General features: G+C 37.7%; 1 protein-coding gene across 2 annotated transcripts in view; it reads left to right on the plus strand.

Annotated features, from left to right (window-relative positions):
• LOC138854345 (fasciclin-1-like) overlaps nucleotides 1–13,231 on the plus strand; it is a 122,986-nt gene extending 109,755 nt beyond the window's left edge. For both annotated transcript variants that reach the window (XM_070096947.1, XM_070096948.1), the window contains exon 6: nucleotides 13,152–13,231. In XM_070096947.1, coding sequence (XP_069953048.1) covers nucleotides 13,152–13,216 — 65 coding nt within the window. In that variant the 3' untranslated portion in view covers nucleotides 13,217–13,231. The remainder of the gene's footprint in view (nucleotides 1–13,151) is intronic.
• The last annotated feature ends 576 nt before the right edge of the window (nucleotides 13,232–13,807 follow it).

Here is a 13,807-nt window from a genome sequence, read left to right on the forward strand (position 1 = left end):
GAATTGCTCATTACTCTAAAATTTGTTCATGATTGTAGCCATGTATAAACATAAGTAACCATTCTTACAGTATTCATTACCTTTGTAACTTGTGAGTTCATTACCTTGTACCTAGTTCAGCCATCAAAACTTTGGGGCCCGGTCCCTGGACCCATTATGTACCTCTCTAATCTGTAAATACCTTTGTAACTTGTCATGATTGTGACTAGACCTACCTGGAGTTCATTACCTTTGTAAATTGTGAATTCATTACCTCTGTAACTTGCTCAGCTATCAAAACTTTGAGGCCCAGTCCCTGGACCCATTATATACCTCTGTAATCTTTTGACTACCGCCCACAGGATGGGTATGGGGTGCATAATAAACATATTAAACTGAGGTAAGTTGGTATTATGGCTAAGTGACTAAATACTAGTTTGTGAGTTTAGCAATGTGAATGCTTTTGTTTTGGCACAATATATAGTTTGAGTATTGGAGTATCACAGGCCAACTTATGACTAGTGCTATTATTTAATAAATGTATGGAAGAGGGTAAGGTACCTAGGGATTGGCAGAGAGCATGCATAGTTCCTTTGTATAATGGCAAAGGGAATAAAAGAGAGAGCAAAAATTATAGGGGAATAAATCTGTTGAGTATACCTGGTAAAGTGTATGGTAGAGCTATTATTGAAAGAATTAAGAGTAAGACGGAGAGTAGGATAGCAGATGGACAAGGAGGCTTTAGGAAAGGTAGGGGGTGTGTAGACCAAGTGTTTACAGTGAAACATACAGGTGAACAGTATTTAGATAAGGCTAAAGAGGTTTTTGTGGCATTTATGGATTTAGAAAAGGCATATGACAGGGTGGATAGGGGGGTAATGTGGCAGATGTTGCAGGTGTATGGTATAGGAGGTAGGTTACTGAAAGCAGTGAAGAGTTTTTACAAGAATAGTGAGGCTCAGGTTAGAGTACGTAGGAGAGAGGGAGATCATTTCCCAGTAAAAGTAGGCCTTTGACAAGGATGTGTGATGTCACTGTGGTTGTTCAATATATTTATAGATGGGGTTGTAAGAGAAGTGAATGCTAGGGTCTTGACAAGAGGTGTGGAGTTAAAAGATAGAGAATCAAACACAAAGTGGGAGTTGTCACAGTTGCTCTTTGCTGATGACATGGTGCTTTTGGGAGATTCTGAAGAGAAGTTGCAGAGGTTGGTGGATGAATTTGGTAGGGTACCTAGAGTTTACCTGGAGAGAGTTCTGGGGGTCAACGCCCCCGCGGCCCGTTCTGTGACCAGGCCTCCTCGTGGATCAGAGCCTGATCAACCAGGCTGTTACAGTGGACCCCTGCTTAACAATCACCTCCCAATGCGACCAATTATGTAAGTGCGTTTGTACGTGTATGTTTGGGGGTCTGAAATGGACTAATCTACTTCACAATATTCCTTATGGAAACAAATTCGGTCGGTACTGGCACCTGAACGTACTTCTGGAATGAAAAAATATCGTTAACCGGGGGTCCACTGTATAGGAAAGAGTAAGGTTTCGAGGATAACAAAAAGATTAGGTGACAACAGACTGGATATTAGATTGGAGGGAGAGAGTATGGAGGAGGTGAATGTATTCAGATATATAGGAGTGGACGTGTCAGCAGATGGGTCTATGAAGGATGAGGTGAATCACAGAATTGATGAGGGGAAAAGGGTGGGTGGTGCATGTTGGAGTCTGTGGAGACAAAGAACTTTGTCCATGGAAGCAAAAAGGGGAATGTATAAGAGTATAGCTGTACTAACACTCTTGTATGGGTGTGAAGCATGGGTGATAAATGTTGCAACGAGGAGAAGGCTGGAGGCAGTGGAGATGTCATGACTGAGGGCAATGTGTGGTGTGAATATAATGCAGAGAATTCGTAGTTTGGAAATTAAGAGAAGGTGTGGAATTACCAAAACTATTATCCAGAGGGCTGAGGAGGGGTTGTTGAGGTGGTTTGGACATGTAGAGAGAATGGAACAAAACAGAATGACTTCGAAAGTGTATAAATCTGTAGTGGAGGGAAGGCGGGGTAGGGGTCGGCCTAGGAAGGGTTGGAGGGAATGGGTAAAGGAGCTTTTGTGTGCAAGGGGCTTGGACTTCCAGCAAGCATGCATGAGCGTATTTGATAGGAGTGAATGGAGACAAATGGTTTTTAATACTTGATGTGCTGTTGGAGTGTGAGCAAAGTAATATTTATGAAGGGATTCAGGGAAACTGGTAGGCTGGACTTGAGTCCTGGAGATGGGAAGTACAGTGTCTACACTCTGAAGGAGGGGTGATAATGTTGCAGTTTTATAAACTGTAGTGTAAAGCACCCCTCTGGCAAGACAGTGATGGAGTGAATGATGACGAAGGTTTTTCTTTTTCGGGCCACCCTGCCTTGGTGGGAATTGGCCGATGTGTTAATAAAAAAAAATAAAAAAAAAAATACTAATTATTATTATTATTATTACTATTATTATTATTAATTTAGGTAACTGGAACACAGATCCCATTCCTTAGATCATGAGTCCCTCACCAGCATCAAGGAACCTTGACACTGGTGAGGGGCTCTTGATCTAGGGAATTGGATCTGTGCTCTAGTTACCTAAATTAATAATAATAATAATAATAACACAGTAGGGCCCCATTTATATGGCAGGTTAGGTTCCAGGGAACTGCCGTAAAGCGGAAATCGCTGTAAAGTGAAACACCCTTTTTTCCCCCTTATAAATGCATACAAATACTAGATAAGTTTACACTAACATATATTAAATTAGCAATAAAAACAATAAAAAGGTACAATACACACATAGTGCAATCATTACTTACCTTAAAATATTTATAGTCTAAATCTAGGGTGAGACAAGTAGTATTTATTGTAAGAAATCAAGTGTGGTATATATGGTAGTCAGCAGGGCTACCATACCAGGCCACCTCACCTACACATAATATTCTATTACATTTAAGCATCCCAGAGCAATAAAATGCATATACAGTTTACTCATTACTTACCTTAAAATATTTGTAGTCTTAATCTAGGGCGAAATGAGTAGTATTTATTGTAAGAAATCAAGTGTGGTACGTATGGTAGTCAGCCGGGCTACCATACCAGGCCACCCCACCCACACATACTATTCTGTGATGTTTAAGCATCCCAGAGTGATAAAATGCATATACAGTTCACTCATTACTTACCTTAAAATATTTGTAGTCTTAATGTAGGGTCAGAGGTGAGTAAATGAGATAAAATGAATAAATGAGAGAGAGAGAGAGAGAGAGAGAGAATGAGTACATGAGAGAGGACAGGCGCAGAGTTGTGTAAACAAAGTAGGTGAACGTAAGTTTTGTAAACAAAGTGTACACGTTTGGTTTGTTTACAGGTTACATTGTGTACAAGTTGTGTCTATATTGGTACAGTAGAATAAATAATAAAGAACACTCCCATTCTCATGTAACATCATTTTGAGAAGAAATGATGCTCTGAGTGAAGGCAGTGGAAATAAGTCACTGTCTGACTTTTTTGGGTTATCCTAGGTTCTCTACACATATGCTGTTATGTATGATAATCTATGTAACTGTATTTGTGTATACCTGAATAAACTTACTAACATACATATGAAAGGAATAATTTTCTACAGTTACCCCCAGTAACACATTTTCTCTTATGTTAGATTAGAGAAAATGTTATTCTTGCCGTCACTTGTACAAGTTATCTGGCTATGACATCTCATATTTATGTTTATTTATTCTATTGTGGGGTGTATTTATCATTTTTATGTTATGTAACATGTTTATTATATAATTTTGAAAAAAATATCATGGATGGATTAATGAAAATGTGTATATTAAAGCAATATACGACATTTAATGAGACTTGGTGATTATTATTATTATTATTATTATTATTACAGTGGACCCTTGACATTCGATATTAATCCGTTCCTTAGAGCTCATCGAATGTCGAAAATATCGAAAGTCGAATTAATTTTCCCTATAAGAAATAACGGAAATCAAATTAATCCGTGCAAGACACCCAAAAGTATGAAAAAAAAAAAAATTTACCACGTGAAATATTAAGATTAATGCAATAGAATAATTATAATAACAACAATAACAATAGATTAATAACAATTGAATAATTGACACTTACCTTTAAGCCTTTGAGGGTTTTCGTCGTACTAGTACGTTTTACGCGTAGGGGTTTTTGACGTACTAGTACTCATAAATTCTAGCGGCCTCAAATCTAGTGGGAGAAAGCTGGTAGGCCTTCATATGAAAGAATGGGTCTATGTGGTCAGTGTGCACAGTCTAAAAAAAATCCTGCAGCACACAGTGCATAATGAGAAAAAAAAAACTTTGACCATTTTTTTTGAATAAATCAGCGAATTTGCAGTGTATTTTCGTATGGTATTTATTGTTGTATTCTAGTTTTCTTGGTCTCATTTTATAGAATGGAAGACATATTACAGAAATTGAGATGATTTTGACTGGTTTTACAAAGAAAGGTGCCTTGAAATTGAGCTCAAAGTAGCAGAAATGTTTGATTTTTACCAAACTTCAAAAGTAAACAAATCGTGCCAAGCGTGCAATACACGTCAACTGGTGAGTCTAATATTCTTTCACAAGTGCACCAATAATATTTATACCATTTTTTACACTAATGCAGTAGTCTGCATAACAGTAAATCTTATATTTTTTGTGAAAATAAAAATTCAAAGTGGAAAGCAAAAGAGTATAAGAGGGGACTTGAGACATGACTAATGACTAGAGGAAATGTCATTTTAGTGTCAGGAATGTCTTTCTTGTTTATTCTGGACCCTATTCCGACATTGGCATCTTTTGAAATTTGTGTGAAATTGGCAAAATTGCTAAATTCTGACCACTGTACTGGATAGTTGAATTTCATAAATGAGTGGTTTCTTGCATCCATTCGATAGAAAAAATGGAGTTCTAGCGAAATATTCATGTTTTTTGTCGACTAGTACAGTGAAATTGGCCGAAAATGGGGCTCAAAGTGGGCAAAAACGCCGATGCGTAAACATCGCCGAGACCGCTAACTTTGCGAGAGCATAATTCCGTAAGTTTTCTATCAAATTTCAAACTTTTGGTGTCTTTATGATCTGGAAAAGATTCTCTATCTTTTCATAAGAGAAAATAATTTTTTTTTTTTTTTAAATTTGGCCGACCCTGAGAACGAGTTTCGGAGAGGGCCTGTCGACCCTCAAAGGGTTAATGAAGGTCTGACCAGCCGGGCTGTGGCTCCTACGTTGGTTTGCGTGCAGCCAGCAGTAACAGCCTGGTTGATCAGGCTCTGATCCACCAGGAGGCCTGGTCATAGACCGGGCCGCGGGGGCGTTGACCCCTGGAACTCTCTCCAGGTAAACTCCAGGTGATGATTGATGGGATGGGATGAGGGGAGAGTGTGGATGGTGTTAGTGTTTAGAAGGGGAATCCCCTTCCATTAGGACTTGAGGTATCAAGTCTTTTTCCGGGGTTACTTCCCTTCTTCTTTTAATGCCACTAAGACCAGCTTGAGAGTCACTGGACTTCTGTCACACAACATATCTGTCCATAGAGGCCTGTACCTCTCGTTCCTTTATGACTTTCCTAAAGTGGTTCACAACATTGTCAGTGTACAGGTTGCCAACACAGCTTGCAGTAGCTGTGTCAGGGTGATTTTCATCCTGACAGAATGGAACAAGCACCAAAAACAGTGATAATATGGAATGTACCGAATGTATCCTTAGATGCGTGCACACTGGCTGGCTTGTAAACACTGGCACACACGGGGCAGTTCAGGCCACACGTGAACACGTCTCGTACGAATCGTATCAAATGTCAGGTTTTCCATCGAATGTCGAAGCGAAATTTTTGCGTTAAAATGCATCGAATGTCGGATTTATCGAATGTCGATGCCATCGAATGTTGGGGGTCCACTGTATTTCTAATATGGCGTCACTTGTGCATGTCGTCCGCTACCACATCTCATAATTATGTTTATTTATTCTACTGTGGGTGTATTTATCATATATGTTATGCATCGTGTTTATTATATAATTTTGAAAAAATATCATAGATGGATTAACCCTTTCAGGGTCCAAGGCCAAAATCTGAAGTGGTGCCCCAGTGTCCAAGAATTTAAAAAAAAAAAAATTTGTTAATTTTTCTTATGAAATGGTAGAAAATCTTTTAGTGAAGGTAATAAAACAAAAAGTACAAAATTTGATGGAAAATTGATGAAATTATGCTCTCGTGAATTTTGATGTGTCAGCGATATTTATGAATCGGCGATTTTGCCAACTTTGACTCCCATTTTAGGCCAATTACATTATTCCAGTCAACCAAATTCTTTGCTATTTCACTAGTATTACTTGTATTCTATCGATTGAGCACAAGAAATCGCCAAGTTAATGTTTCAACTACAAAATAAAGTGATTGGAAATTGGTAATTTGGCCAATTTAACACAAAGTTCAAAATATTCCAATTTCAAAATAGGGTCCAGAATAAACAATGTAGGTATTCCTGGCACTAAACTAACATTTCCTCTGTTCATTAGTTACGTTTTGAGTCTTTACAAATAAATTCCATTTTGATTTTTTATTCACATAATGAATTTTTATTCACACCAAAAAATAGAAGATTTACTGTTATGCAATATTGTAATAATTGTATAAATATCATCACCACATTTGTGAATGTATATTAGACCCACCAGCTGGCGTGTATTAGACTTGTGAGGTCATTTGTTTACTCTTGAACATCAGCAAAAATTTAACATTTCCGCTACTTTGAGCTCAGTTCCAAGCCATTTCCCGCGCTAAAACCAATCAAAATCATCTCTATTTCTGTAATATGTCTTCCATTCTATCAAATGAAACCAAGAAATCGCAAATACAACTATAAAAAACATACGAAAAAACACTGCAAAATCGCTGTTTTAATAAAAAATCACGGTCTCAGTTTTTTCTCTCTCATTATACACAGTGTGCTGCAGGATTTGTTTTATGTGGTGCACACATACCACATAGATGTATTCTCTCATATCTAGGCCCAAATTTACCATTCACAGTTTATCAGAGTGAGCTGAGCTCATGGCGTAGATCTACAGTTTGGACCCTGAACGTAAAGCCGTAGATCTATAGGACGGACCCTGAAAGGGTTAATGAAAATGTGTATATTAACATAATGTATGACATTTAAATGAGACTTTGTAATTATTATTATTATCATTACTAATATGACATCTCGAGACATAAGACACTGATTTTAATGTGTACCTGCACGCCAGCACAGTATGTAAGTTTATTTAGGTACAGGTATACATAAGTATAATTATCAGAGTATACATAAAATATGAAATAACTTTTAAAAACACTTGAAATTTTGGAGTTTCCAGACAATATGGAGAGACTTAGTGCTTACGGATCTCACGGAGAATGTAAGCAAACCGGGTTGGGTGCGGTGACCGTATTAGAAAGTCAGGTGGGGGGAGCCGTATAGCAAGTTTTGGTCATAATTTGAAATGACCGTATTAGTGGAACGCCATAAAGTGAAACGCCGTAAAGTGGGGCCCTATTGTACTACTACTAATAATAGTAATAATATTTTATTATTATTATTATCACACTGGCCGATTCCCACCAAGGCAGGGTGGCCCGAAAAAGAAAAACTTTCACCATCATTCACTCCATCACTGTCTTGCCAGAAGGGTGCTTTACACTACAGTTTTTAAACTGCAACATTAACACCCCTCCTTCAGAGTGCAGGCACTGTACTTCCCATCTCCAGGACTCAAGTCCGGCCTGCCGGTTTCCCTGAACCCCTTCATAAATGTTACTTTGCTCACACTAATAATAACAGTAATAATAACAACAAATAATAATAATAATTATTATTATTATTATAATAATGAATGCTGCCAACTCAGCGTACTGTTTACCTTGCTGTGGGAGCAGTTCTCTCATGCTTTGCTTACATTTTTGACAGTCATTTGGCCAAATTTCATTTTTCTAAGCATGGGTCCTAAGAAAATAAGTGTAAAGGACAATGCTGAGAGGAAAAAGAGGATGATTTCCATGGAATTAAAGCATGAAATCATAGATAAACAAGCAAGGTGTCCAGGTTTTACATTGATGGGGAAGCAGGGGGAGCTGGCTTGTAACCCAGAGCAAAAAATCAACCCAGGGACGGCTCATATCTCCAAAAACTCATATGCTGGGACACTCGTAAGTCAAGGTTCCACTGTATTACTTTCAAAGTATTCCATATAAAAGTTAGAGCAGATCACTGACAGCAGTTTCCCCATGCTACATTTATTTTACTGGCATAAGAATTCATCAATGAAAGAGAACACATTGGTAGAAATGCATACCTTGGTGAGAACAAAGATTTTTAGCACAAAGAGTTTCTACCAATGTGTAGTTAAATGAACCACTAAGAACAACAACTGGTAAATAGGCCTATTTATACCTGGAGGGTGTTCCAGGGGTCAGTGCCCCTGCAGCCTGGTCCATGACCAGGCCTCTTGCTGGATCAGGGTCTGATCAGCCATGCTGTTACTGCCTTTTGTCATGAACTGTGTATCATGTTAGAATCTCCTTTAGGCTAGACAGTTAGCTCTATGCAACATATCTGAACCTTTGACCAGGTGAGTACTCCATCTGTTTTCTTTCCCAATTTTATAACCTATAACATGTTATGGACATTAAGATCTCCACAGGGATGTTGAAAACACACACCTTGTTATTCACATTTCCATTTGACCTCATTCTTTGTCAGCAAACAAGATAAAGATTTGGATAGCAGGTCTCCCTTGTCATTTACAAAACTATTGTTCAATGACACACTGAAATGGGATATGCTTTATTTAAAGTCACATCAAGACATTCACATTACCAAGAGACACAGTTCTCAAGACACCAGTTGCATTTTCTGGTGACTGTTTTCAGGATTGCATAAGATGTTTGTAAGTAATGCTTAATCATAATCAGCAACTTTGCTCAGTGTATAAAGAGCTTTATATCTCACAATGGATAAACATAGCATACTCTAAATATGCATATTTTAGGGATTAAGGCATTCTTGATGTTAGAGTATATGTGAATTGTAGCATTAATATGCAACACACACAATATTATGTTTTGCTATAAACAATTAACTGTTCCTGTACAGTACATGAGCCTGACTCGTTTTCAAACTGCAAGCTTTTACAAATGAATACCGCCCCTGGATATACCATCCACCACAGTACACAATGCATTTTCCAAGGAAGCTATAACATTTTTCTGAACAATATTTAGTAAATATTACATATACAGTATAGTACTGTTGTATTAAAATACTGTACAGTGTGGGAGTATTTATAATGTAAGAGAGAACATTAACGACACACAATACGTATATGGGTGGGCAGGAGACTGTGTCATTCCTCCAGTAATATATCTGAAGAAGCTATAAGGCATTTATTATTTTATTTTGAAGGAAATGACTATTCAGTTTCTACCTATGCAGGTGTTAAGTGTTTATAAAACAGATTTCCTTTTTCCAATTTTATGAGTAATGGTTGGTTAACAGAGCCCACCATGTACAAAATATCAGAATGTCATAACATACATCTCACTGACAAATATTTGAGGAGTCTTATACAGTATAGTAGTAGTACAGTATCTATTGTGTAAGGTAAAATGATAAGCATTTTTTGAGTCACCAGTTATTATAAAAAACTGGCACTCACTTTTTGAACTGCTGCTCAATTTTCAAATTATTGATAATACCTGCTAGCTTTTTAAGAAAAAATTGGGTATTTCAGACCACTAGATAGATTGCAGTGTATTAAAATCGCACTTGCAAATTAATCAAATTTTCCTTCTCTCCAGTCAAGCTTGAAAATTAGAAACAGTCCACTAATGAGGTAACACAAGGTGCCAAATGATATTTTTGTTTCATGTACAAGGTAATGCAACATTGAGACATTTTATTATTTGCAAAGAATATGAGGAAATATATCTCATCAGTTAATCACTTAATGTGAATTTATTTAAAATATATTTAATGTATTGTACTAGAGGTGTACTGAAGTTGCTGTAAGTAGGTATGAACACAGTTTTCTGGGTTTTCAATTATATTTGGCAAATTTTTACTTTTTATTTTTAATCAAGGCTGTATTTTTTTAATTATTTTTTATTTCATTATACATAATTTAACATTTATAAACAAGTCTGTACTATGTATTCAATGCAATTCTGTTATTTATGTAGTAGCAGTTGGACAGTTAGGCAATCATGAAATGGGTGGAAAAGAGAGAGGGCAAAAGATGAAGAAAATAGAGGGACTGGAGAAGAGAAAAAAAAAAGAGAGAGAAAACTGTGAAGAGGCATTTTTTTAATTAATTTATAAGATTAGTATACAGTAGGTCCCCCATTTATGATGTTTATTAATTTCTGAAAAAATTCACAAGTAGCTTGTTTGGAATTTGGAACCTATTTTTCCATAGATACTCCTGTTATAATCAATGATGTGCTTCTCAGATGTAATATGCATTCAATTAAATTTACTTTTTAAAGGAGTCCCTCACCCTGCTCCCTCTATTTTTTCTTTCCCATTCCCTTACCTCCAACTATATCTCCCATTCCCTTATTGTTGCTTTACCTCCCTCCCTTTCTTGTGTCAACCCTTCCTTCTCCCCCATCATATTTGACAACACTACATTTGCTCTCCATCTCCTATTCCCCCCCATCCCCATCCAATTGAATACCAGTCCCACATCATATTCCACTCCTTTGCTTCACCCTACTACAACATCATACTCCACCCTAACACTACCACCCACAATTTACCATGCCCCCACACCACACCCTCATGCACTTACCCATTTTATTTTTTATTAATACATCAGCCATCTCCCACCAAGGCAGGGTGGCCCAAAAAAGAAAAACTTTCATCATTCACTCCATCACTGTCTTGCCAGAGGCACGCTTACAATACAGTTATAAAACTGCAACATAAACCCCCCTCCTTCAGAGTGTAGACACTGTACTTCCCATCCTCAGGACTCGAGTTCAGCCTGCCGGTTTCCCCTGAATCCCTTCCCACACTCCAACAGCATGTCACGTCCTAAAAAACATTTATCTCCATTTGCTCCTATCTAACATGCTCACGCATGCTTGCTGGAAGTCCAAGCCCCTCGCACACAAAACCTCCTTTACCCCCTCCCTCCAACCTTTCCTAGGCTGACCCCTACCCAGCCTTCCCTCCACTACAGATTTATATACTCTCTAAGTCATTCTATTTCCTTCCATCCTCTCTGCATGTCCAAACCACCTCATCAACCCCTCCTCAGCCCTCTGGATAATAGTGTTGGTAATCCTGCACCTCCTCCTAATTTCCAAAGTACAAATTCTCTGCATTATATTCACACCAAACATTGCTCTCAGACCTACCCATGTATCTACATTATTTGTAAGGTTCAAAGAAATAAAACTATTATCATTATCATCATTATGCCATGCACTCCACTTTCCTTCCTACACCACTTATTGTTAGGGTGAGGGTTTAAGTGCCTGGACATATGGCGAGATGAAGGTTACTGTGTGCCTGGGTTGGGAGGAAGGGCGGGTAGTGCAAGCTGAGTCCCTGCCACACCCACTGACCACATACAACACACAAATGTCTATTGCTCTAAAAGCAAACTTTTATTTTATATATATAGTTCTTGATCAGTCTTTACCAAATAATCTACGTATATCCAACAAGATTTTTTTTTAATACACTGACCATCTTCCCCTGAGGTAGGATGACCTGAGAAAGAAGAAACACTTTCACCATCACTCACTCCATGACTGTCTTGCCAAAGGCGTGCCAAACTGCAACGTCCCCACCCCTCCTTTAGAGTGCAAGCGTTGTAATTCCCACCTCCTGAACAAGTTCGGCTCACTGATTTCCCTGACTCCTTCATAAATGTTACCTTGCTCACACTCCAACAGCATGTCAAGTCATCAAAACTACTGAATATTTGCAATAAATGTAGATCACCAACCATAAATCGTACACTGGTTTCAAAATGTCCTGATTGTAAGTGCAGAATATCACAAATCGGAACATTGTAAGTCAGGGACCTACTTTATTTTGAATACCAAAATGAATGATTAGGGAATACAGTGGTCCCTCGCTTTTCGTAGTTCTCGGCAATCATAAATTTTGCCAATCATAGGGGTATTTTTGTATAAACATGGACTCGCTTTTCATAGGTTGACTCGCGAATAATAGTTCGTCCGGGACGCGTATGCACGGTGTGAGCCGGGGTGGCCTCCCTACCCAGCCAGTCTGGCATTGTTTACCAGTGAGTGAAGGTCCCCTCAAGTGCTCCTATGAAATATTTCATAATATTCCACTCATTTTAGTGCTTGCAAGTACTAAATAAGCTACCATGGCTCCAAAGAAAGCTCCTAGTGCCAAGCCTGTGGTAAAGAAGGTGAGAAATATGAACATTGACAAAGTCTTGGGGGATTTTAGGGAAGTGTTAAAGAGACGCCAGAAACAGAGCTCTCTCCACAGTTACTTTGCGAGACAGGAATAGAGTGACTCTCAAGGTGGTCCTAGTGGCATTAAGAAACAGAGAAGAGAAGCAACCCCAGAGAAGCAATTGGTACCTGAGGTGTTGCTGGAAGGGGATTCCCCTTCCAAACTGTAAACAATCCAGTCTCTCTCCTCCTCCAGTCTCCCATACACTAAGAAGAATCTCCAATAAAGGTAAATGTTATGCTGTTAATGTTTCATTCATCATTTCCCATTGTATTGTTTATGTACTACATGTATATTTCATGTAAAAAAATTTTTTGTTTTAATACTTCTGGGTGTCAGGAACGGATTAATTGTATTTACATTATTTCTTATGGGGAAAATTGATTCGCAAATCGTAAATTTTGTTTATAGTAACGGCTCCAGGAACGGATTAATTACGAAAAACGAGGGGCCACTGTACCTCCCTTAACTGCCCTATTATGAATGAACCATACATGTACAGCATATGTTTTGTATTTTCAGTTTTACACACCATGAATATTTTTACCAGAAAAGAAACCAAAGAAATCAGTTGTATTTTATCAGAATAGTGTTTAGTTGAATGTATAATCTGATTCAGTTACAAATAAATTCCTCAACAGACTCCTCAGGTACAAATGAAACTGACACAGAAAAGGATATGGATACTGACTCAGGTGTGTCATGATTTACATTTTCTTTTTTTTTTGCAATTTGTTGCAATGCTTGGTATTGTGTGACACACACCGATATGCTTGTATTTATAATAGCCTGTCATGTTTAACAGTTTTCTTTTTTCCTCCTACCATACATTAAAGTTGAAGCAAGACTTCTCTTGAAACTTTCCCACAGTGACTGTCGTAAACAAATACAGTACGTTTGCTACACAGTATTATAAATTTAACAATACTATATTGTTAATATAAAGCTCATAATTGGCTATATTTTATGCACTGCATTTACACAACTGGCTTGTCACAGAATTTAAATGCTTTATACAGTACTGTACTGTGCTAATGCATATCACTTAATTTCTTACACTGCACATTTATAAGTGTTCACTACATAGTTAAGTAATTGCTCGAAGCCATTGAACATCTTTAATCAATTTGTCTACTGATGTCGTACAATACTACAAAAATAATAAGGGGTGTTGTTCTTTTTTCGTTTTCTGTGTCCACATCTAACAGTATCAGCATACTGTAGTTGGTTTGTTAGGAAAGCTGTCTTTTTCTTTCCTGGTTGAATTCTCTTTTATTACCTTTGTAAACTAGCCAAG

This window comes from Cherax quadricarinatus, chromosome 4, assembly GCF_038502225.1.
Source record: "Cherax quadricarinatus isolate ZL_2023a chromosome 4, ASM3850222v1, whole genome shotgun sequence".
NCBI classification, from domain to species: domain Eukaryota; kingdom Metazoa; phylum Arthropoda; class Malacostraca; order Decapoda; family Parastacidae; genus Cherax; species Cherax quadricarinatus.